Source organism: Ambystoma mexicanum, chromosome 8, assembly GCF_040938575.1.
Source record: "Ambystoma mexicanum isolate Mex_15411 chromosome 8, UKY_AmexF1_1, whole genome shotgun sequence".
Lineage (NCBI taxonomy): Eukaryota > Metazoa > Chordata > Amphibia > Caudata > Ambystomatidae > Ambystoma > Ambystoma mexicanum.
In genome coordinates, this window is record NC_090929.1 from 299664055 (window position 1) to 299689657 (window position 25603).

The following is a 25603-nucleotide window of genomic DNA, read 5'->3' on the forward strand; positions in this document are numbered from 1 at the left end:
GCCAGTCAGTCTGGAACCACCAAAATCATGCAGCACATTGTGGCGTCCTGGAACTGCCTGTTCGAGAGAATTCTCAGAAATGTGCCAATTCCCTCTACCTTAGAGACCCCCAGCAACTTTGCTGGATTTTGAGAACTTGATTTTTATAACCGAGAGTGAGACCCGTTTTCCCACTCTCTCATGTATTTTAATGTGATTTCTGAACTCTGTTTCTTTTGGTTGTGGAGTCTGAAACTTTTTCATTGTGGCACACAGCACCTTTAGTACAGGGAAGTCTCTTAGATTTCCCCAAGGTTTAAATACCTTCTCTGGGATAAACTTTACTTACATTTGTAACTTTCTAGACCCAGCACACACTATCTTACAATAGGATGCTAGAGGGGTTACTTAGTATCCCCATTGTCTGGCTGTTCATGTAACATTTTTATGTTACCTTTTCCTCACTGAATGGCTGGTGGCAGTGATTTTGTTTTTACTACCGTGGTGTGCATTTACCGGGGGCTGCGTTCGCAGCTGCAGTAAAGCACCCAAGGGTGCAATTTTTGTCAAAAATGGCCCTGTCATCTTTTTTCACCATTTCTTTGTGGAAAGGTCCTTCTTGAGATTTACTCTGCGTGCCAAACCAGGTTTGGTCCCTTTGTTAGTTTTGCCTTTGGCGGGATTCACAAGTGAAGCCTGCCTCTGGCTCCAGGGTGTCTGTGGTAGGCAGGAAGTGAGGGAGGTGCCCTAAACTCCCTGTGCTTCGTCTCCTAGGGACCCAAAGGCACTCTGGCATGATTGACTGGCTGGCTGGCTGTCTGTCCGGCAAGGACAGCCACCCTGTTGGGTGAGTGACAGCTAGGCTGGAATGAAAGGAAGAGAACGGTATGAAAGGCGAGTCTTTTGGCTTGGAAGGCAGAGTCGATCACTGGACGAAGGAACTGAAGAACTTGAAGAGGACGCCTGCTGCAACTCCTCGACCGCTGGGTTGCCCGGTTAAGCCCTGCTGCAGTGCCAAAATGCCAAGTTTGCATCGACCAAGAAGCCCCTGCAAGGACGACTTCTCCGCTTGAGTTGGTGGGACCAATAGACTCCAAAGTAAGCCACCTGGACATCCATCTCGGAGCTGGTTGAATTTCCACAGAGTGCTGCTGGAAAACGTAGAGCCAGGGAGAGGAACACCAGTTTGTGTGCGTGTTAGGGAGAATTCTCATAAATGTGCTAATTCCCTTCACCTTACAGACCCCCAGCAACTTTCCTGGACTTTGAGGACTTGATTTTCTTACCTGGAAAGAGTGCGAGCCTTTTTTTCCCCACTCTTTCATGTGTTTCCATGTGTGTTTTACACTTGTGTTCTTTGATTATGGAGTTTTAGATAACTCCATAGGCATCTTTTCATGTGTGTTAAACAGTACCCTCAGAGCAGTGACACAGGGATGTCTTTTAGACTTCCCAACGGTTTAAATATCTTCTCTTGGAATGACTACCGTTTCCCAGAGAATGTAAAGTTAAATTGACTTTACTAGTCTTTTACAAATTTCTGGACCCAGCACACACCATCTTACAATGGAGTGCTGGAGGGGTTACATAGTATCCACTGTCTCTAAATACTCATGTAGCAGTCAAATGCTACCCTTTCCTATTGAAAAGGTTGGTGGCAGTGGTTTTACAATGAACTACCATAGTTTTTCCAGACCGCGAACACTGGTAGCTAAAAAAGAAAATCACAGTAGCCATGTTTTTCAAGATGGTGTCTTAAGCCCCTTTGTTTAAACAGGTTCAGGTCTTTTTTCGCTGTTTCTTTTTGGAAAGGTCCTTCTAGTGTTTGTCTCTGCGCGCCAAACCAGGTTTGGTCCCTTTGTTCGTGTGCCGCTAGCGTCGGAGTGTCTGGGGTGGGCAGGAAGTGAGGGAGGTGCCCGAAACTCCCTGTGCTTAGTCTCCTAGGAGACCCAAATGCACTCTGACGTGATTGGCTGGCTGACTGTCCGGCAAGGACAGCCACTCTGCTGGGTGAGTGACAGCTAGGCTGGAATGAAAGGGAGAGAACTGTTTAAAAGGTGGGTATCTTGGACTGGAAAGTAGAGTTGAGCACTGGAACAAAAGAACAAAACAAGGGCTGGAAGAGGACAGCTTCTGCAACTCCTGGACCGTTGGTTTGCCCGGTGAAGCCCTGCTGCAGGTCCGAATTGCCAAGTTCATCTCGACAGAGAAGCCCCTTCAAGGACAACTTCTTCCTTTGAGTTGGTGCGACCAATCAACTCGTAAGCCACCTGGATACCATTTCTCAAGGCTAGTTAGGATTAACCAGGGAGTGGAATACCAGCTTGTGCACTTTAATCTACTGCTACTGAAACTGAAGTGACTCGATCTGGTTTGCTTTTTCGATGATCCCGTGCAGTGCAGGAGTCCCCCGAAGTCGTCCCTCTTGTCCCCATGACTGAGGCTCAGGAACAGTGAGATCTGCAGGACCTGCCAGGAATCAACGTCTTCAGCTGCATTTTGCTCTTCATACTAAGATACTGTGCGCCAACCCGATTGAGGGAACGACACTCGCAGTGAAAGTTTGTGAAACTTTCCCAACTTGCAGGCCTAATCAGCTTGTGACCCGACATAGGATTCATTTTTGCCTAAACTACTTCTGAGAACTTTTGCAAAGACTTTACCGTTTGATACCAGAACTGCTCTTTCCTATCCAGAACACTAGCCCATTGACTTTGGCCTGGCCTATTGACTTGAATTGAACTCTTCTGATGATTTGCACTGTCTAACAAGTATATGGGATCTACGCTACTTACCTTGTCCCTTTTGCTCATTTCTAAGTAACTGAACTACCACTTTGCTCCCATTTCAGGGGAGCTCAAACTGCCTCAAAGTCTTAGAGTTTTGTGTTGAAGTGTATTTGTATATAATATTAAGTTGCCTCCTTCTAAATGTTTTCTAAATGATTGTGTAATAAATTAATAAGTGTTTAACCAAGAAACCTTGAGTATAAGGGTCTACTTGAACCACTGTAATTGAAAGTCCTCTGTGTAATTACTTGTACTGCTCACATTCACTCTTGAGATAAGCCTGGCTGCTCAGCTCGCTACCAAAAACTGTGTGGTACAGACTTATACCAAAGGTTGGTTTGGCTAACACCTGTAGTCCTAACTGTGTGCAGTGGTCCCAGAGGGTACTGCATGCAATTCTGCCTAACAGTGCGTTGCTTTTAAGTCGGCCAAGAGCTCCAGGAAGATCCTCTGGACTCCTAGGAAGCAGAACTGACCGAGCCTGAGCCCCCTCAACAGAGTGAGGCACCCCAGAAGAAAGGAAACTCCATCTCGACAGCCAGGAACTGCAGTGTTGATATTTGCGGTAGACGCGAGGAGCTGAAACACTGAACAGCCACTGAAAGTGAAGTTTGCTGGTTGCAAGTTTTGACTGTCCCAGTGCAGTGCAGGAGTCCCCCGACGCCCTCCCTCTTATTCCAACGACTGAGGCCTAGGAACAGCGAGATATGCAGAAATGAACAGGAAAAGGAGTCATCTGCTGCATCTTTTCTTCATTTTAAAGGTACTCTTCAAAGTCTAAGAGATGTTACCTCTTGCTGTAGAGTTGTTTGCATCTTCCACTACTCACAAGTCTAATAGCTTGTGGCCCTACATTGATTCAGCTTTTTCTTCAAAGACTTCTGAAACATTGTGCAAAGAGTTATCTACTTACCTTCAAAGAAGTGCTTCAGCCCATATAGACTCTTGCCGATTGACTTTGACTTAGCCTGTTTTAACTGAATGACTCTTATTGGGCAATCTGAACGTATTTGCCTGCTTAAGAAATATTTGTGGTATCTTCTTTGCTCTAATATTCTTTTCCCTTTTGACTTGCTCTTAACTAATTCTGAATGCCAACAGTGATACATTAATATGAACAGCACCCTAGCAATTGAAGTCACCTGTGGGTGTAGGTCTCGGCTGTATGCCATCCCAAATGGGTAGTTACTGATTCTGAACTTGTGTGTATAATTTTGAAGTATATTTGTGTGGTGTTTTACAGTGCTCCCTTCTGAAGAAGGCTTACATTAACTGACTGATAAATACATTTGTATTTTTTTTTTTTTAGGAAACCCTATGTGTAAGTGTTCACTTGAATACTTGTCACTGTGGACCTCTGTGTAACTCCTCTACAGCTCATACTGACCACTCTTGAGATAAGCCTGGCTACTCAGCCACACTACCAACCTGTAACCAAAGGTTGGGTTACTACTGCCAGAAGGTCAGGGTTGTTGTTGTAGTGCACCCTAAGGGTACTGCATACAATCGTGCTCAACACCCTCTATATCAATGGCATTGGAGGGAACATGCAATACCACAGGTTGTTCCAGGAAATTTGGAGCCCCTCCCCGTACAACATGCAAACCGTCTGCATGTGGCATTGCTCTCTGAGGCGAATAGGTCCACTTCTGGGTTACCCCAGCCCCTGAACAAGGCCTTGAGGACCTGCAGGCCCAGTTCCCATTCGTAGTTCTCTGTCTAGAGCCCGTTGAGCCCGTCCGCTTGCCTGCATGTTGTTCTGTCCTGGCAGATGTAGAGTGGTGAGATGAAAACCCTGCTCTAGGGCCCAGTCGCAGATCTGAATCATAAGGTTGCACAAAATCAGAGAACTTGTTCCTCTCTGCTTCTTGAGAGGAAACATTGAGGTGGTATTGTCAGTCCTGATGAGAACCGCATTGTTTATTAGCAGGAGAAAAGCCCTTAAGACTAATTGAATTGTCTTCAGTTCCAGAACATTTGTGTGTTATTCTTATTGCTGAGAAGACTAGACTGTGGACTGTAAAGCCTTTCAGAGTGGCCCCTGTTAGGACCGTTTTCTTAAGTCCTCCCAAGGGGCTTTATAAAACTATATCTTAGGGGCAATACAAGAATCTCCAACTCTTCGCATAGACCTGCAATGCGTACCTTGGTAGCGTGGACAGATAAGTCAGGCTCATCTTAGAAGGGAGAGAGGTCTGCAGATTGGTACAAGCAACCTGTGGCATACATTGGTCCAAAGTAACAATAATATACTAATGTGTTGTGAAAAGAATGGTTTATTTTATATATACACAGGCAAAGAGAATTCTTTAGAAAGGTATGTACTATTATCATTCATAAATAATTATGAACAAACACTATACTTATGGTATTCAAACCAAAGTATACATTTTATTTAGAATAGCAGTATGCAATTCAAGTTGAGTAAAACCTATTGTTACACATTTAGAATTGCAGTATGCTATTCATGGGGAGTAAAAACCACATTAGTAGACTTTTAGAATGACCGTATGTAATTCAAGGTAAGCAAACCGTATTGGTAATAGGTTATCTTAGTTATATTCTGTCTCAGGAACACTAAACCAACACTGTTACAAGTAAAACCCTTGCAATATATGTAGCATATTCATCTCAGAAACTTACAGTTACACTAACAATACTTTTCATAATAGTGCAACACAATTCAAAGGTAAGCAAAAAAGTATCAATTACTTTTCAGAGGGGCAGTAAGCAACTCATGGACAAGTAAGAACTCTGGATACACATTTAGAAGGGCAATAAGCTAGTCAAGGTGAGTAAAACCTTATTGGACATAAACTCTGACACTATTTCTATTACAGGAATATGTAGTGATACCAATGTTACTTTCCAGAAGAGAACACCACACTAAGGTAAGCAGGAACTCTATCAGGATTTTCAAAGGCAGCAAGCAGTTCAAGGTGAGTGAGAACCTAAAGTTAAACATTTCGAATGGCAATAAGCTATTAAAAGGCGTGTACACACTATTTGTAGAGAAGAGTGGGATACAATTCAAAGCCAAGTAAATAACTTCTTATACTTTTCAGACGGGCAATAAAAAGAAGTTTGTAACTTTTCTATTTTAGGAATCAAAGTTACACACTAACACCTTTAGGAACAAGTACGTTGCAACACTTGATATATTTTCTAGTCAGAGGCCTCATAATTGAAAGTCCTTTTCTATTCTAAGGCATGAGTGATTTCAGATGCAGAAGCGGGACACTGGTGGTCCACTGGCTGTTAGGGAGAATTCTCAGAAATTTGCCAATTCCCTTCTACCTTAAAGACCCCCAGCTTTTTTTGCTGGACTTTAGGACTTTACATTTTTATCCTGGAGAGAGCAAGACTTTTCCCCACTCTCTCATGTATTTTTTGTTAATTTGAACACGGTTTCTTTTGGTTTTGGAGTCTGACAAACTCCATAGGCATCATCTTTTTACATTGTGACGTACAGTGGCACAGGGAAGTCCTTCAGATTTCCCAAAGGTTTAAATACCTTCACTCGGTTAAACTACAGTTTGCAAGAGCAGTAAAGTGAAAGTGACTTTACCTACCTTTTCTAACTTTGTAGACTCAGTGCACACTATCTTACATAGAGTGCTGGAGGGGTTTCTTAGTATGCCCTTTTGTCTAATTTCGCATGTAACATTGATATGTTACCCTTTCTACAATTAATGGCTGGTGGCAGTGTTTTTTTTCTACCACTGAGTTTTTCTACCGTGGGCCGCAAATGCAGCTGCAGTAAAGCACCCATAGGTGCCCATTTTGAAAAAATGGCCCGTCTTTTTTCACCATTTTTCGGGAAGGTCCTTCTTGAGATTTACTATGCGTGTCAAACCAGGCTTGGTCCCTTTGTTTGTTTTGCGTTTTGGCAGGATTCACGAGTGAAGCACGCCTCTGGCTCCAGTATGTCAGGCAGGGACAGGAAGTGAGGGAGATGCCCGAAACTCCCTGTGCATAATTACCTTGGTTACAGGAATGCATCCAAAGGTGATTGGCTGGCTGGCTGTCCAGCAAGGAGTGTGATTGAAAGCTAGGCTGAAATGAATGGGAGAAACGTGCATAAAAGGGGAGCCTTTTTTGGCTTGGAAGACAGAGTCGACCACTGGATGAAGGGATCCAAAAAAGAACTTGGAAGAGGTGCCTGCTGCAACTCCTGGACCATTGGTTTGCCCGGTGAAGCCCTGCTGCTCTGAATTTATTTCGACTAGAGAAGCCCTACAAGGACTTCTCCCTTTCAGTACGTGGGACCAATCAACTCCAAAGTAAGCCCATCTGAACATCCTCTCGAAGCTGATTGCATTTCCACTGCTGCTGCTGGAACCGAAGAGCCAGGGAGAGGAACACCATATTTTGCGTGTTGCTTCTAAGTCAGACCTGAGCGCTATGAAGATCCTCCAGACTTCCCTGTTGCAGGAGTGACCAAGCCTGAGCCACCTCAACAGAGTGCTGGACCCCAGAAACAAGGAAAGTCTGAAGTGGTATCCGAGAACCACAGTGTTGCTATTTGCTGTCAGACGCGTGGAGCTGAAACACTGAAGAACCGCTGAATTGAGGTTTGCCGATTGCTGCCGCTGACCTTCCCATTGCACAACAGGAGTCCCCAGATGTCCTCCCTCTTCTCCCCCCGACTGAGGCTCAGAAACAACAGGATCTGCAGAGCTGTACAGGAACCGAAGCCAGCTGGAACCATTTCTTCTAACCAGACGTACTGTAAAGTCTAAGAGAACTTACCTCTTGTTGTGTAGCCTTACTTGTCTCAGTTGAGACCTGTCTTGGTTACCTTGCAGAGTTGCTAAAGCTTTGCCCTTCACAAGGGTGTAGAAAGTGTCTGTGCGCCATCCCCAATGGGTATCATCTGATTTAGAGAAACTTAGATTGTTTTGAAGTGTATTTTAATTGTTACATATATAGCTCTCTTCTGAAGAAGGCTTTAAAACGGAGTGTGAAATAAATTAATAATTGTTTCAGCAAGAAACCCCGAGTGCAAGTGTGTATCTGAATAACTGCTACTGTGAAACTCTGTTACAACATTACTGCTCACATTGAACCCTCTTGAGATAAGCCTGGCTGCTCGACCACACTACCAACCCGTGTAGTACAGATTTATACCAAAGGTTGTGTCCCTATTGCCAGGAGGTCAAGGTTATTGTAGTGCACCCAAAGGGTACTGTACACAATCTTGCCTAACAAGTGTATTCTGCTACGATGCCGCATAGTAATGATTTCCATACAGGTTTTGCACACGTCGGCTGGATGTCACATATTTTACTCTCTTGGAGAAAAGTCATTGGTACTCGCTTAAAATCACATTTACTCTCAAAGTTTAAAAATGGGTAGTAAAATACTTCCACCTCAAAATCTTATCTGGAGCACCGAGTACTCTTCTCCCCGAATTTTTGTTTTCCACCGTCAAGGGAACCTGTCCTGGAGCAGCTGCTGCGACTGCCACTGGAAGGATGCCTGTAATCGCCTCTGTTCGGGGACAATTGCCGAAACACCCCTACCTCCAACCTGTGAAGTGTTCCGAAGAGGTCTGTATCAGTGGATTCTGCATTTCTTCTCCAAAAAGGATATCATACATTTCCATTCAATGAGAAGACTCAACGAACCTGCAATTCCTGGGCACCTCTCAGTGGAACAACCAACGGATGATCAAGGTCCCAGCAACCGCCAGATGATATACCAAGATATCTGGGAAATTCTGAGTCAGGGGGGTAAAGTGAGCATCTGTATATGCATGTCTGCCCTGCCCTCCATAGGATAACGTTGGGAACAAGTCCCTTTGTCTCTTAATTCCATTCCACTCCACTCACCTTTGGTCAATAACCCAACACGGGTCGGGTATTCTGCCCCTGGGTTAGCCTTGGGTCTGGAAGAAAGGAAAACACTCTTCCTTACCGCTGGTAAAATTGTTGTAGACCTTTGAAACTATCACCAACACAAGCCTATTGAATCCTACCAACTAGATGAGAACACACTAGTGAGAAACATTGTGTGGTTCCTGTGACCTTTTGGGCACAAGGCCCCAATTCATCTTAGAGTTTGGACTTCTTAAGTTAGGATATTATCTGATGATCTAGTCCCATCATTTACTGCATCTAAAATACTTAGCTGCTCTGCTGATTAAGTTGTCTGATATATATCTGAACCTATGTTCACTGTATATATTGTATCATATTACACAAACACCTTTTCTGTTTATTTTTCAGTGTGTTCAGAAGGTCCATAATAAATAACTTTGTATACTTGACTGTCTAAATTGAATTGTGTGCTGTACTCTGTGGACTCATTGAAGGTCCCTGGCCCCACTCTCTCCTGAGACTAAGCCTTTACCGCTCTCCACACATCCTTGAGTGGGTTATAGCAAACCTCTGAGCTGTCCATCATAACCAGGGTGGGCTCATAAAACCGGTCCACCAGGCCGGATCCTAGGAATCAATCTTAAGAAGCCCCTTCCTGAAATGTAAGCATCAACGCTCTACCTAAACTATCCACGTTTAAGAACGGTTTGGGTTCCCTTTCTTGTCAGATATGTTAGCCTTCTCCTTATGGCAAGTTGGTCGTACAAAAACTGCCGTAACCGTAGGCCTAATACTTTACAGCTTAAATTCATGCAGAGTGTATTCATACACCACCTAGTTCTAGGCTCTGATTGGTGTGCCAGATGCAGTGCCTGAAAGCTCAATTTCTACACCTTGCAAGCTCCTCGGTTGAGGTTTTGAAGCAGCTTTGTTAAATTCTGGTAAATACTATTTAACCCTTTAGTTGGTGTCTTGGGCTTCACTGGAAAGCATCCTAGATGTTCCAGCCACCCACTGGGGTTGGGCCTTTCATTGCCCAGATGCAGAGTAGCTATGACATGGTTTGAAGTGTCTGTCACACTTGCAAAAAATAGTTGCAGAATATTGCACATTGTAATGTCATGGAGGAGACAGATTATGAATTGATACTTTCCACATCTAGACATCGGGATAAACAAAATCTTTATTTCATGCTGAATTGCACTCATTTTCAGGGTACATGGGTGTTCTTTTAGGTTGACTATGTTACGACTCATTGTATTAATTATTTGACAGGCTTAATTGAATAAGGTCTCTACTGTTAATGTCACATTTTGCACAGATTTTTTCCTGTTATATTGTCTTTTAGAGACTCCCCAGCCTTTCACTTTGTTTTCAAAGCTATGAACCCTGGAAACTGGCCTGTTGGGCTACCTGATGCATGCTTTTTTAAAATTGCGGATGGTTTCTAAAACACTGCATTTTTTATATCTCAACTCCGTTCACTTATGTACTTTGTTATTGAGATGTAATTCAAAGTATTTTTTAAAAGTGCTAGTCCACAAGATGCCAGTCTTTGCTGAGGTGCTGTTATGTGGTCCTTGCAGATCATCATTAACATTCTTTTGATTAGCAGCTCTTCATTTGCACCGGTGAAGACCTTATTATAGCAGCCCCCAATCGCATAATAAAGCTGCTCTACATGAAAAAAGGGAAAACTAGCTGAGCAGTCACATAAAGAAATGTCAAAAAGCAGCAGCTGACTAAAGGACTCATGAGAAAAGTAGGTTTTCAATTGAGAAAATACAGCAGTGCTCTTTGAAGACTCCCACGTCCAAATGGTGAAACTGTTTAAATACATTTTTGGCTGCTCGTTTGAAACTTCCATATAAAATTGCATGGACACCAAAGGCACCCAACATGACAAGATTACTAATTTCATTCATTGACGACCCAACGTTGAGGGGAACAATGCATTGCTTGCCAGGTCAGTACATTTTAGTGAACAGAGTACCAAGATTGCTCAATAAATCAAATTGTTCACTCCATCAATACGTTTTTGGACCCTGAAAAAAAGACACCAACCACAGAGCCAATCATCAAAGGTGAAAAATTCAATTCCAAATGTGCTCTATATACCTCTACGGTTGCATAACCGGATGCAGAGCTTGGATGAACTAATGCTTACCCAATTTGTTCTCCAGCTGCAATATGCCTTGTGCTGAAGAAGGCGATTCGGGGAAAACGAAGATCCTGATGGGACACATAGACTCGGACAGGGATGAGGTTTGGCTCGCAAAGGTGGTTTATGAACCGGCTGATATTTCCGTAGAAACGAGCATCAATGCAGTACACCTCTCCATCCTGCATGGAACAACAGGTCAGCAATCACCATGCTTTGATACAAAGATTGCATAATTCAAACATGCAAGATAACAGTTCTTTTCACAGGCAAAACATCAAACGCAAAGCCGTTGATAATGTTAATGTTTAAAGCAAATGCCAAATACACTGGGGTCAAACTGTTGGGGGAGTTCTCCTTAAGTCCTACTTGGAGGCAAGACTTTAGTAAGCTATCCCAGTGGTTTGTAGATCCCAACCTCTTAGTATCAGTCTGTACTACTCAGAGAACTTGAGTGGCACAGCAGTCAGGCTCATCTTAAGTGGAAGATGTGAGCTGTAGGTAAGTACACTGAACCCAGTTAGTAATACACCTCAAGGAAACACATACATTTACATTAACATAAATTATATTTACATAAGAGTCACTTTTACTTACGATAAACCAACACACATAGTTCTACTTTTCAATACTTTCATGTTAGGTAAGAGTTGCACAGGACTGGTAAATCGTCCTGACCTGGGTCAACCCCAGAACTTTTTGCTTTACTAGTGGGATATTTTTCATTAAACCTCAGTGAGAGGGAACCTTTTTCCACACTCACATAATCTTTAACTCTTTTTATGGGTGTCATTTTTAAGACTCTCGATCGTGTCTTTTTAAAGTTATCCTCTTTAACAACTTATTGGCAATAAGTGCCTGTTGTTGCTGGGTTGCCCTAGAGGCTCCCCTTTTAACTTTCTTTTGCTAAACCTTGGGTGAACTACAGTTCCCAATGGTAGAAAGGATCTTTGGATCCCTTTTACATTTCATTCTGTGAAGCCAGCACAGCCCACCTTATGTGGAGTGCTGGAGAGATACGATGTATCCCCTTTAACACTAAAACTGTAACAATTGTGTTACAGTGACAAGCTTACCTTCAATGGCTGGTGGCAGTGATAACTTGTATTAATTTGGTGCACCTTTACCACGGGCTGTGTTCACAGCTGCAGTAAAGGGACGTAAGGGTGTCGATTTTACCACAAATTGCCCCCTCCCGTCTTCTTTTTTCGCCATTTTAGTGTGTCGTTTCTTGTTACTTACCCCCATCATCCAGGGCGGGAAGTTCCTTTGTGTGATTTTCATCTTTGGCTGGAGTCCCCTAGACTCACCGCCTAGGCTCAAGTCTGTGTGAGAGCAGGAAGTGAGGGAGGAGTCCAAAACTCCCCAGCCCTTTTTATTACGCCTTGCTTGAATGGGGACAAATCCCAGTGGGGGGCTGGCTGTCCTGATTGGACAACCTGACCGCCCCTGCTTGTAAAATGCGGGGATAGAATGCAGTGGTTGTGTTGTAATTCCTGATAAATACTGCGAACCTGGAAGCTGAAGAAAAGTCGAACACTGGACCCGAAACCAAAGAGATAGATGAAGGTAACGCGGCTGAAACCATTTCCAGCAACCGGAGAGCCTGCTGTGTAACCGCAGCCTGCTGGAGCCCTTCCTTCCCATCGACCCGGGAACTCCGAAAACAACGACCTCGAACCAGACCCTGGTGAGACCCACTAGACTCAAGAATACCTGCATTTTGAGCCATTCCACAGGCTGCTGCAATCTTGCTTTGTAGCAATACCCCAAAACCCTGGGACCTCGAGCCATCGTGCGGTGGTGCATGGTCTTTCCGAATTCCGAATCTCGCTGAAACTTCGTGGGCATCCTGGTGGATCTCTAGAGCCACGAATCGAGTCCGAAAAGTCCCCTCAGAGTGCTGGACCTTTGTAATGACGAGAATTCAACTGCAATTTTCTGTCTTCTTCTGTGCTCCTTGAAAAGGCGCCAAATCCGCAGAACGGCATTCAGCCGTGAGGGAAACCTTGCCTAGAGCCTTCTTCATTGATCCCTGCTTTAAAGTTCCTTCTGAGGTCTTGTTTTCAGTCACCACAGCAAGGAATCCACTAACCGGGTATTTGGCTTCAGACCCTGAAGTTCTCCTGCTGCAAAATCTTCAATGCTAAGGTACTGTGTTGGCTTGGGTGTGTACTTACCTTAAGCATGTTAGGATTTCTGTGTAGCTGTGCGTTGTTTTCTGTGATGGGGAGGCCTCTCATCCAGTGCACCCATTCCCACTGCCAGAATCCTGCTTGGGGGTCTTCTGCTAAGCCCCTGGACCCTCTTCTAACTAAGAAGTAAAGTACTCGCCTGTTTGCCCAGTTTTCCTAAGGAACTCTGACATTTGCTACTAAAGAACCTATTCAGACACTGCCTGTGGGTCACTAGTCCTAGTGACACCTCCCCCCCCACCCTTCTGCCACTGAGAACACTCATGCTCCAAGAATAAGGGAAAGACTTTCAAGGGATTGGGACTTCTGCCTAGAAAAGTAAATAAGTGTTTAAAAGTTACTTACTTGTAAAGAGTTGGTTGGTAACTGTATTTCTAAGAGTTAACAGTTACAAAAGTTCTTACTGATCCTGAATGTGTGATGCACTATTCTTAAAAGTATGGCTAACATATTTTCTTCCTTAGCAACTGTTTTGCCAGTCTAATAGAAAGTAGATGTGAAGGTATTTTACTCTCCTCTGATTAGGTTGTGCACTTCCCAAAAGTAAAGTGTTGGTATCACCAGATTAGTCATTTGAGGGTAATTGTATGAGGGTCCTCCAAATGGGTCTTGCATCCCCTGACTTGCTGCTAGCCTGTCCAGAATAAGTCTGCATTAGGTTGTTGCCTATCTAGAATAACTCATTCAGTAAAGAGTGACAATGGGTTTTACTTTACCCTTCATTAGGAGGCTAACAAAAAAAGTATGTGGGTTTTACTTACCTTGTGGTAGCTGTGTGCTATCCAAACATAAGTTACAAGAGTTACTGCTTATCTCTATATGGGGTTTCTGGATTTCAAAAGCACCTGTAATTGTATATTACATCCTTAGGTTTTACTCACCTAGTATAACTGTGTGTTATGACAAAAATAGTTCTAGATTTATACTGCACCTAGAATAAGTGTTCCACGATTCCCCAAAAGTATATTGTCCAGTTGACTGATTAAGTGATTAGTACTGAGAATCATTATACAACTGGAAGGGTCTACTGCCTTTGCATTACTGAATGTAATTGTAAAAAGTAACCATTGTTTTTTACTCCCCAAGAATATACTTGCCTTATACTGAATGTGTATGAAAAGGTTTTGACTCCCCTACAACTACTGTTAGGTATTTCAAATAAGGTCTATACGTGGGTGTGTGTACTTTCAAGTATAGTGTTGTGTTTTTATACTGTGATTTCATATAATGTTTTAGTGCTTACCAACCCCTAGATTTATCTGGGCCTACCTGTATTTAAATAAATCCTTTATTTGTACAATACAAGGTGTTTCAGTGATCATTTGTATTACAATTTCACTTGTACTAATTCTACAGCCCTCTCTCCCGCCTAGGATACGCCTGGCTGCTCGGTCTATGCTACCATGAACTCAGGTGGTACAGCCTTATACTAACAGTGGAGTCTTGTACTGCCTCAGTTGAATGGTTTCACTAAGCCCTTAGTTGGACTTCAGAAAAACTGTCCTAACATTTCAAATGGTTACTTCTTAGATGGTAGTTGCTGAAGGCAAGTGTTCGGTAGGAATTGATGTAGTAACACTGTGTCAGACTACACAACACTTATCTGCTTGGTATTAGGTGACCCATCTTTTGGTATAGGTCTGTACTACACAAGTTGGTAGTGTGACTGAGCAGCCAGGCCTATCTCAAGAGGGGTAAATGTGAGCTGTAGAGCAGTAGCAGTGAAATTTGCAAATACAAGTAGCCAACTAACACAATCAAGGTTTCAGTTATAAGGGAATAGTTTCTTACCTGTAACTCCATTTCTCCAGCATTGGTATCTTTCATGGATTCACATGCTTAGAAAATTCCCCCGTCCTCAGGCTGGGAACCCTCGGTACATTTATAAAGACGTTTCCCATAGGAAACATTTTGACACTTCTGTGTCCCATCTACGTCGTTTTGGGCCGCTTACACATGCCCCAATAGGACGTAGCGGTATAAATGCCACGCCCCCGCGGCTCCCTTCAGATTTAAACCCCCTAAAGTAGGATGGGGTATATATTGTTTGCATGTAGGGGAGGCAGGCGGGTGCACGTTAATCCATGAATGATACCAATGCTGGAGAAATGGAGTTACAGGTAAGAAACTATTCCCTTCTCCAGCATTGGATCTTTCATGGATTCACATGCTTAGAATAGATTGCATAGCAGTACTCTCGATTTGGTGGTGTGAATGCAAACCAATAACATCTCATCATATATACTTTTTTTGAAGAAATTCAGCGGCTTACACGTTGGTTCAAAAAACATATATATATATATATATATATATATATAGGATACATTACTCACCGTAATCGTATTTCTGATGCTTGTATCTGCTTAGATTCACATGCTGTGCATAGGCCGACATCTAGTGGAAGCTGCGGAGTATTACAGTTTGTTTTTCGAAACTCGAAAATGGGCGTCGACACAGGCGTGCCAGTAATACTATCCCTAGTGTGACGTCCACTGTACCCAAGATCCCTCACGCATCTAGGATCCTCAGATTGTATTTTTTCTGACATGAGGAAGCATGAGGAGTAGCGTGAGTACTAATAATCCAAGCAGATAGACAGAAAGGTAAGACTACCAGCAATCATGCGCCTTCTCTCGGAGGGGAGGAAGGGTGGGTCGCATGTGAATCTAAGCAGATACAAGCATCAGAAATACGATTACGGTGAGTAATGTATCCCTTCTGAGGCTTGTGGAATCTGCTTAGATCACATGCTGTGCATAGATTAGCGAGCAGTACCAGAAGAAGGAGGTGGGATGTGAGAAGAGTCATGAGCAAACAGGTGTCTCAGAACCGCTTGTCCCACTTGCGTATCTGTCTTGGAATGAGTGTCAATGCAGTAATGCTGAGTAAAAGTGTGAATAGAGCTCCAAGTAGCTGCTTTGCAAATGGTGTCGAGGGGAACATTTGCAATGAAAGCCAGAGTGGCCCCAATGCCTCTAGTAGAGTGGGCTCTTGGCGTAAAAGGCAGAGTTTTTTCAGAAAGAGAGTAACACAGCTGTATACAGTTGATAATCCACTTCGAGATAGCGCCCTTAGAGACGCGATCTCCCTCTCTGCCTGTAGCTACGGAGACAAACAGTTGATCTGTTTTCCTTAGCGGTCTGGTTTTGTTTACATAGTAGAGGACTGCCCTACGCACATCTAGGGTGTGTAGTTTCACCTCAGCCGAGCTTTGCGGGTTCTGGAAGAAAGCCGGAAGCTCGATGGACTGGTTCACATGGAATTTAGATATAAATTTAGGTGAGAACCTAGGGTGTGTGCGTAAAACCAGTTTGTCTTTGTGGATAGTAAAGAAAGGATCCTGCACTGACAGAGCCTGAATTTCACTGACCCTTCTTATAGAGGTAATGGCTACTAAGAAGGCCGTTTTATAAGTCAGGTGTTTGAGACTACTTTTATGCATGGGTTCGAAAGGGGGGCCCATGAGCTTAGCTAGCACCACATTGAGGTCCCATCCTGGCGGTGGGTTCGAAATAGGAGGGTGAAGTCTCTTTATTCCTTCCATGAAGGCTTTAACTACTGGTACTTTCCACCACGATACCTTGTTATGGGATGTGGTGTAAGCCGAGAGGGCTGCCAGGTGTACTTTCAGAGAGTTAAAAACCAAACCTGCGTCCAGCAGGTGGAGCATGTATGTTACAACGTTGGAAGGAGTGCAATTAACCGGGTTGATTTGTTTATTCTGGCACCAAATAACGAATCTTTTCCACTTGTCAAAGTAACAGTGCCTTGTGTTTGGTTTCCTGGATTCTTTTAGGATGTCCATACACCTCTGTGGTAAATTGAGATGCCCAAACTCTATGACTTCAGGAGCCATGCTGCCAGGTTCATTGAGTTGGGTTCCTGGTGCACTGTTTGACCTTGTTGCTGGGACAGTAGGTTGTACCAGGCTGGGAGTTTGATGGGCTCGCACACCGCCATCCTGCGTAGGTGTGGAAACCATGGTTGTCTCGCCCACATGGGAGCAACTAGGATGAGCGTCATCGATTCCTTGTTCATCTTGTACACCACCTTCCTGATGAGGAGTTGGTGGAAAAGCGTACGCAAACATCCCTGACCAGTTCATCCACAGGGCATTCCCTTGGGAGTCTGGCTGGGGGAACCTGGATACAAATCCTGGGCATTGTTTGTTTTCGCTTGTGGCGAATAGGTCTATAGTGGGGAAACCCCACTGAGAGAAGAGATCCTCTACGATATCTCTGTGAAGGACCCATTCGTGTTCTTTTGGGAGGGAGTCTCTGCTTAGGGCATCCGCTAGGGAATTGAGCTCCCCTGGAACATGTTGAGATGACAGGAAGATGTTCCGTCTGAATGCCCATGTCCAGATTTTCTGGGCAAGCTTGGACAGATTTGGCGAACGAGTCCCTCCTTGTTTGTTCAGATAGAACATGGCTGTCGTGCTGTCCGTCCGGATCTGCACCGACAAGTTTAGCAGATGGGGCTCGAACGCCCGAAGCGCTCGGATTACTGCCAGAAGCTCCAGCAGGTTGATGTGGTTCTTGGCTACTGAGTGAGACCAGAGACCCTGAGCTGTGTGGTGGAGATGGTGAGCTCTCCACCCAGTCAGGCATGCATCTGTAGTCACCACTGCTTGTACTTCGGGATCGTAGAAGGGTTTTCCCCTTGCGAGATTCTCTCTTGTCCACCAGTGTAAGCTCTGTACGAGTGTTGGCGAAACGACCACTAGATCGTCCCACTGACCACTTGCCTGAGACCACTGTTTCGCCAACCATTCCTGCATGGGACGCATGCGCAGACGCGCGTGGGGGACCAGGTAAATGCATGACGCCATCATGCCCAGTAACCGCATAGCTTTGCGTACCGTTATTTGTTGACCTGACTGATAATGTGGAATCTGCAGTAGTATATTCCGAATTCTCTCTTCCGAAGGGAAGGTCAATCCTTTGAGTATCTAGGATTGCTCCTAGGAACTGTTTTGAGGTGCTTGGCACCAGACTGGATTTTTTCACGTTGATAGAGAAGCCTAATTCGTGGAGGAGGTCGATAGTCCTCTGAATGTTTGACCTGCAAATTCCTGGGGTTTCCCCCGTTATGAGCCAGTCGTCCAGATAAGGGTACACTGGGATTGCCTCCCTGCGTAGGTGTGCAGCTGCCACCGCCAGTACCTTGGTGAATACCCTTGGTGCTGAAGTTATCCCGAAGGGCAGTACCTTGAATTGGTAGTGGCGACTGTCTACCTTGAAGCGCAAGTATTTTCTGTGGGCTGGGAGCATGGAAATATGAAAATAAGCATCTTTCATATCCAAGGTTGCCATGTACTCCCCCTTTTTTAGGAGGGGGATTACCTCTTGTAGCGTGGTCATACGGAATTTTTGGGGCTTGACATACTTGTTGGCAGGCCGTAAGTCCAATACTGGGCGCATTGTCAAATCTTTCTTTGGCACAAGGAAGTAAGTTGAATAGATACCCTTGTTTACCTGGTGTCCTGGGACGAGTTCTATCGCGTCCTTTTCTAGCAGAATGGCGATCTCCTCGAGAAGGATCTTCTGATGTTCTAAGGAGTGTATTCTTTGTCGTGGAGGGTGGTTCCGGGGACGCTGCAGTAATTCTATACAATATCCTGTGGACACTGTTGACAGCACCCATCTGTCTGAGGTGATCCCTTCCCAAGCCTGAGTGAAGTTGGAAATGCGTCCCCCTACTGGGGTTGCGTGAGAAGGGACCCTGAACTGAGCGTCACTGCTTTGGTGGAGGCGTGCCCCCTCCCTTGTTGGGGCTGCCTCTGCCTCTTCCACGACCTCTCTTGTTACCCCTGCTGTAACTTTGGGTAGACTGCTGGTTGTTGTTCCATTGTGTACCCTGTCCTTGGGCATAGTTGCCTTTTTGTGAATTTTGGCCGCGTGGGCGACGAAAATTAATGTTCCCCCTCTGGTTAGGGGGTTTGTTGGTAAGCTGGCCAAGGGATTTGAGAGTTTCGTACTCGTCCTTGGCATTCTTAAGTGCGTCTTCGACCGCTTTCCCAAACAATAGATCGGGTTCCACCGGCTTGTCTATTAATGAAGCCTGGGTTTCTGTCTTGAACCCCGACTGCCGTAACCACGCATGTCTCTTGATAACAGTACCTTCTGCTATCAGTCTTCCTGCGTTGTCCGCGGCGTCGAAAGTTGCTTTTAACATGCAACCAGACACGGCTCTCCCCTCTGCCGAGATCCGAGCCAACTGGCCCTTTAACGGTTCAGGAGCAGAGGCTATGAGCGCCGCGACCTCTTCCCATTGATGGCAGTTGTAACTTGCCAACAGGGTGGTGGAGTTTGCGATCCTTGCTTGGTAGGCGGACGTTGAGGCTACCTTCCTGCCAAACCCGTACAGTTTTTTGCTCTCCTTGTCGGGAGGAGCTTCTGACGACGATAAGGGTGTCCCAGCCCTCTTCCGAGTGTTGGTAACCACTAGGGAGTCTGGTTTAAGATGTGCTCTTATATAAAGAGGGTCAGACTGGGCTGCCCGAAAAAGTTTTTCGACTCTGGGGTTGACGGCTCTGGTGAGGTTAGGATTCACCAGGGATGGATCTATTCTACGTTGGATGGATTTAAGGATAGGGATGGTCTGAGCGACCGGCCTCCTCTCTCCCACCAACTCTTCTGCGAAGTCCCTTTCCTCCTGTACACTGTGGGTGTCGATGTGAAAATGTTCTGCTGCGCGAGCGAGAACTTCATTAAGGAGGGGCTGGTTATCAACTGGCGAGTCGGTAACTGGGGCTTCGCTCTCTACCGGGGAATCTACTCTGTAAATTTCCTGCTCATCTTCTACCTCCTCCAGGTCCTCATCATCCGCATAGTATTCAGTCCCGGTTTGTTCCTCCATACTTGTAAACTCCTGGTCCCCTTCAGGGAAAGGCTGTCCTTGGTATCTGGGGTGTGGAGTAGAGTATGGAGTAGAGTAAGGCTGCACCTCGAAGGGTTCAGGTCTTTCGAACCGGGCTTTCCTACTTAGGGGGATAGGATCAGAGGAGCCTGAGGGTGTGGGCCCTTGAGGGTCATACGAAAGGAAATGTTCTGGGTTTTTGTCATAAATATCAGCTAAGGAAGACATCCTTGACATGACCCTGTCTATGTCTTCACTGGACCATTCTTTGGAACAGGGTATGACTTTAGTAGGCAACTTAGAGGACTTATCAAGGGTACCCTTGCTGGATGTTGATGTCCCAGTAGATTTATGTGCGTCTGTCTGCTTAGGGTGGAAGGATGGTCTTACAGGAGTGGAAGGCTGTGCTTTCCGCTGTTTCCCCCCCTCCCCGTGCGTGGAAAAATGTTTTCCCTGCCCCTTGGAGGCCCCAGAGACTTTCGACGCCTGGCGTCGAGGGTCGGGAGAGGTATCTTGTTTCGAGCGTGGGGCCTCGCTGGTGTTAACTGCGGCCTCGGTCTCCTGGAGCGCGGCCTGGGGGTGGAAGTCGTCTTCGTCTTCCGACGATCGAACTTCCGTTAATCTAGGGAGCGAGGCACTCTTGGCAAGAGTGGATGATTGCCTTGCGTCATGAGGCGATCTCGATCGAGAGTGCCCAGAGGACACCGAGTCGGACCGTTCTATCTGTGCCTCTTTCCGAGAAATCGACGTCGTCGTGGTTCGGTTTGGTTTAGTGTGTTTAGTGTGTGTAGGGTGTGTAGTGCTTGCGTCGCCGGGGGTCTTCCCCATAGCCGCCCTGCCGGACAACCTTCCGAGGTCGGGGACCTGCGCTCGGCAGTCTTTCGACGCCGTAATGCCCTCGCCGTCCGAAAGTACGGCGTCGCTGCCATCGCTGAAGGCGCCCTCCGCTGCCATGGCCGCCTGCCTGGCGTGGTGGGCCCAACGCTTTGTCGAACGGTCCTTAAGTGTCTTAGGCTTAAACCTACTACACGCTCTGCAGTTGGCTTCGGGTTGGTCCCTTGGCAAGCAGAGATTGCACGTGGCGTGCCTGTCGACCCAAGGGTATTTGCGGTTGCACTTGGGGCAGAATTGGAAAGGGGTACCCTCCATACGCACCTTGAGGCAGCGGGCTTAAGTGTAGGAAATATATAAGGTGTACCTATATACCAAGAGTGAAGAGTATGTACCACCCCCCACTCTCCCTACTTGCAGGGCCGAGGCCAGCGGCCTACTAGGCCCGGGCCGAGGCCAGCGGCCTTCCGAGGCCCAGATCTGTCGTGCAGCAGCCGACAGTCGATGTCTTCTCCAGCCGTCGTCGAGTGTCGACGTTGGGGTGGGGAAGGATGTCAATAATAATGTTAATCTTCAATAATTAGCAAAAGTATGGCTAAGGCCAGGGAACTCCGCAAGATGCTTCCGACCAGTATGGCGGAAAAAAACAATCTGAGGATCCTAGACGCGTGAGGGATCTTGGGTACAGTGGACGTCACACTAGGGATAGTATTACTGGCACGCCTGTGTCGACGCCCATTTTCGAGTTTCGAAAAACAAACTGTAATACTCCGCAGCTTCCACTAGATGTCGGCCTATGCACAGCATGTGATCTAAGCAGATTCCACAAGCCTCAGAAATATATATATATATATGATACATTATTAATCGTAATCGTATTTCTGATGCTTGTATCTGCTTAGATTCACATGCTGTACATAGGCCGACATCTAGTGGAAGTTGGAGTATTAGTTTGTTTTTCGAAACTCGAAAATGGGCGTCGACACAGGGCGTCGACACAGGGCGTGCCAGTAATACTATCCCTAGTGTGACGTCCACTGTACCCATGATCCCTCACGCGTGTAGGACCCTCAGATTGTATTTTTTCTAACATGAGGTAGCATGAGGAGTAGCGTGAGTACAGATAATCCAAGCAGATAGAAAGGTAAGACTACAAGCATCCATGCGCCTTCTCTCAGAGGGGAGGAAGGGTGGGTCGCGTGTGAATCTAAGCAGATACAAGCATCAGAAATACGATTACGGTGAGTAATGTATCCCTTCTGAGGCTTGTAGAATCTGCTTAGATCACATGCTGTGCATAGATTAGCGAGCAGTACCTAGAGGAGGTGGGATGTGAGAAGGGGCATGAGCAAATAAATGTCTTAGAACCGCTTGTCCCACTTGTGTATCTGTCTTGGAATGTGCGTCAATGCAGTAGTGCTGAGTAAAAGTGTGAATAGAGCTCCAAGTAGCTGCTTTGCAAATGGTGTCAAGGGGTACATTTGCAATGAAAGCCAGAGTGGCCCCAATGGCTCTTGTAGAGTGGGCTCTTGGCGTGAAAGGCAGAGTTTTTTCAGAAAGGGAGTAACAGCTGGATACAGTTAATAATCCACTTAGAGATGGCACCTTTAGAGACGCGATCCCCCTCTCTGCCTGTAGCTACGGTGACAAACAGTTGGTCTGTTTTCCTTAGCGGTCTGGTCTTGTTTACATAGTAGAGGACCGCCCTACGCACATCTAGGGTGTGTAGTTTCACCTCAGCCGAGCTTTGTGGGTTTTGGAAGAAAGCCGGAAGCTCGATGGACTGGTTCACGTGGAATTTGGAAATAAACTTAGGTGAGAACCTAGGGTGTGTACGCAAAACCAGTTTATCCTTGTGAAATGTAAAGAAAGGATCCTGCACTGACAGCCTGAATTTCACTAACCCTTCTTATGGATGTAATAGCTACCAAGAAGGCTGTCTTATAAGTCAGGTGTTTGAGACTGCTTTTATGCATGGGTTTGAATGGGGGGCCCATGAGTTTAGCTAGCACCACATTAAGGTCCCACCCTGGTGGTGGGTTTGAAATAGGAGGTGAAGTCTCTCTACTCCTTCCTTGAAGGCTTTAACCACTGGAACTTTCCACCATGACACCTTGCTATGGGAGGTGGTGTATGCTGACAGAGCTGCCAGATGCACCTTCAGCGAGTTAAAAACCAGTCCTTCATCCAGCAGGTGGAGCATGTATGTAACATTAGTTGAAGGAGTACAATCAACTGGGTTGATTTGTCTATTCTGGCACCAGATAACGAATCTCTTCCACTTGTCAAAGTAGCAGTGCCTCGTGTTAGGCTTCCTAGATACTTTTAGGATGGCCATACATCTTTGAGCTAAATTTAGATGTCCACACTCTATGACCTCAGGAGCCATGCTGCTAGGTTCATTGAGCTGGGTAGAGGATGTACTGTTTGACCTTGATGCTGGGACAGTAGGTTGTACCAGCCCGGGAGTTTGATGGGGTTGCACGTCGCTAGTCTGCGTAAGTGTGGGAACCACGGTTGTCTCGCCCACATGGGAGCAACTAGGACGAGCGTCATCGATTCCCTGTTCATCTTATTCACCACTTTCCTGATGAGAGGAGTTGGTGGAAAAGCGTATGCAAACATTCCTGACCAGTTCATCCAAAGGGCGTTCCCCTGGGATCCTAGTTGTGGGAATCTGGATGCGAATCTTGGGCATTGTCTGTTTTCGCTTGTGGCAAATAGGTCTATGGTGGGGGAACCCCACTGAGAGAATAGATCTTCTACGATTTCTCAGTGTAGACACCATTCTGCTCCTCTGGGAGGGGATCTCTGCTAAGTGCATCTGCTAGAGAATTGAGATCCCCTGGAACATGTTGCGATGACGGGAAGATATTCCGTTTGAGTGCCCATGTCCAAATTTTCTGGGCAAGTTTGGACAGATTTGGCGAACGAGTCCCTCCCTGCTTGTTTATGTAAAACATGGCTGTAGTGCTGTCCGTCCGGATCTGCACTGACAGATTCAGCAGGTAGGGTTTGGACGCTTGAAGCGCTCTTAATACTGCCAGAAGCTCTAGCAGGTTGATGTGATTATTGGCCACTGAGTGATACCAGAGCCCCTGAGCTGTGTGGTGGAGGAGGTGAGCTCCCCACCCTGTTAGGCATGCATCGGTTGTGACTACCGCCTGTATCTCGGGATCGTAAAAGGGTTTCCCCTTGGACAGATTTTCTCTTGTCCACCAGTGAAGGCTTTGTACTAGTGTTGGCGAAACGACCACTAGATCATCCCACTGACCACTTGCCTAAGACCACTGTTTCGCCAACCATTCCTGCATGGGACGCAGGCGCGCGTGCGGGACCAGGTAAATACATGAAGCCATCATGCCTAGCAAACGCATTGCTTTGCGTACCGTTATCTGGCGACCGGCCTGATATTGAGGAATTTGCAGTAGTATATTCCGAATTCTCTGCTCTGATGGAAAGGTCAACCCCTCTTGTGTGTTTAGGATAGCTCCTAGGAACTGTTTGGCGGTGCTTGGCACCAGACTTGACTTCTTCTTGTTTATTGAGAAACCCAATTCGAAGAGGAGGTCAATTGTTCTTTGAATGTTCGTTCTGCAAATCGTTGGGGTTTCCCCCGTGATGAGCCAGACGTCCAGGTAAGGGTACACCGGGATTGCCTCACTGCGTAGGTGTCCTGGCGCCACCGCCAGTACCTTGGTGAATACCCTTGGAGCCGAGGCTATTCCGAAGGGCAGTACCTTGAACTGGTAGTGCCGACTGTCCACCTTGAAGCGCAAGTACTTTCTGTGCGCTGGGAACATGGAAATATGAAAATAGGCATCTTTCATGTCCAATGTTGCCATGTAGTCCCCCTTTTTTAGGAGGGGGATTACCTCTTGGAGATTAGTTTTACTCGGGAATGGGCGTTACTGGTACGGATGCCGACTCCTGGAGTGCGATCTGGGGATAGAGGTCGCTTTCGTCTTCCGACAATTGAACCTCGGTTACCTTGGAGAGCGAGGCACTTTGCACTTTGCCGAGGACGCCGATTCGGACCGTTCCCCATGTGCCTCTTTCCGAGAGCTCGACGTGCACGTCGAGTCTCGGTGGGACTTTGTGTGTTTGGAAGTGCTGTGGGTTGCGCTTGCGTCGCCGGGGGTCTTCCCCATAGCCGCCCTGCCGGACGACCTTCCGAGGTCGGGGACCTGCATCTGGCTGTCTTTCGACGCCGTGTTGCCCTCGCCGTCCAAAAGTACGGCGTCGCTGCTGTCGCTGAAGGCACCCTCCGCGGCCATGGCCTCTTGACGCCTTGCATGGTGGGCCCAACGCTTGGTGGAAGGGTCTTTTAGTGTTTTAGGTTTGAACCTACTACACGCTCTGCAATTTGCCTCAGGGTGATCCCTTGGCAAGCAGAGATTGCACGTGGCTTGTCTGCCAACCCAAGGATACTTGCAGTTGCACTTTGGCCAAAATTGGAAAGGGGTACCCTCCATAGGCACCCTGAGGCAGCGGGCTGGTAAGTGTAGGAATATATATAAAGAGAATATATAAGAGTGTAGAGTATGTCCACCCCCCACTCTCCCTACTTGTAGGGCCGAGGCCAGAGGCCTTCCTAGGCCCATTCCGTCGTGAAGCTCTCGGCGGTCGCCTTCTTCTCCGGTTCGGCGTCGAGTGTCGAATTTTGGTGGCTCGACGTTAGGGTGGAGAAAAAAGGGGGAAATATAACAATATTTTTCAAAATATGGCTAGTGCCAGGGAACTCCGCTGAATGCTTCCGACCATTATGGCGGAGAAAAAAAGAAAAAAAAAAATCGACACGCGTGAGGCATCATGGGTACAGTGGACGTCACACTAGGGATAGTATTACTGGCACGCCCTGTGTCGACGCCCATTTTCGAGTTTCAAAAAACAAACTAATACTCTGCAACTTCCACTAGATGTCGGCCTATGCACAGCGTGTGATCTAAGCAGATTCCACAAGCC

General features: G+C 46.2%; 1 protein-coding gene across 14 annotated transcripts in view; it reads right to left on the reverse strand.

Annotated features, from left to right (window-relative positions):
* Positions 1 to 25603, reverse strand: part of EHMT1 (euchromatic histone lysine methyltransferase 1) — a 2375011-nt gene that overhangs the window by 21328 nt on the left and 2328080 nt on the right. For all 14 annotated transcript variants that reach the window (XM_069609714.1, XM_069609713.1, XM_069609712.1 and 11 more), the window contains one exon: positions 10758 to 10933. In XM_069609714.1, the coding sequence (XP_069465815.1) occupies positions 10758 to 10933 (176 nt within the window). The remainder of the gene's footprint in view (positions 1 to 10757; positions 10934 to 25603) is intronic.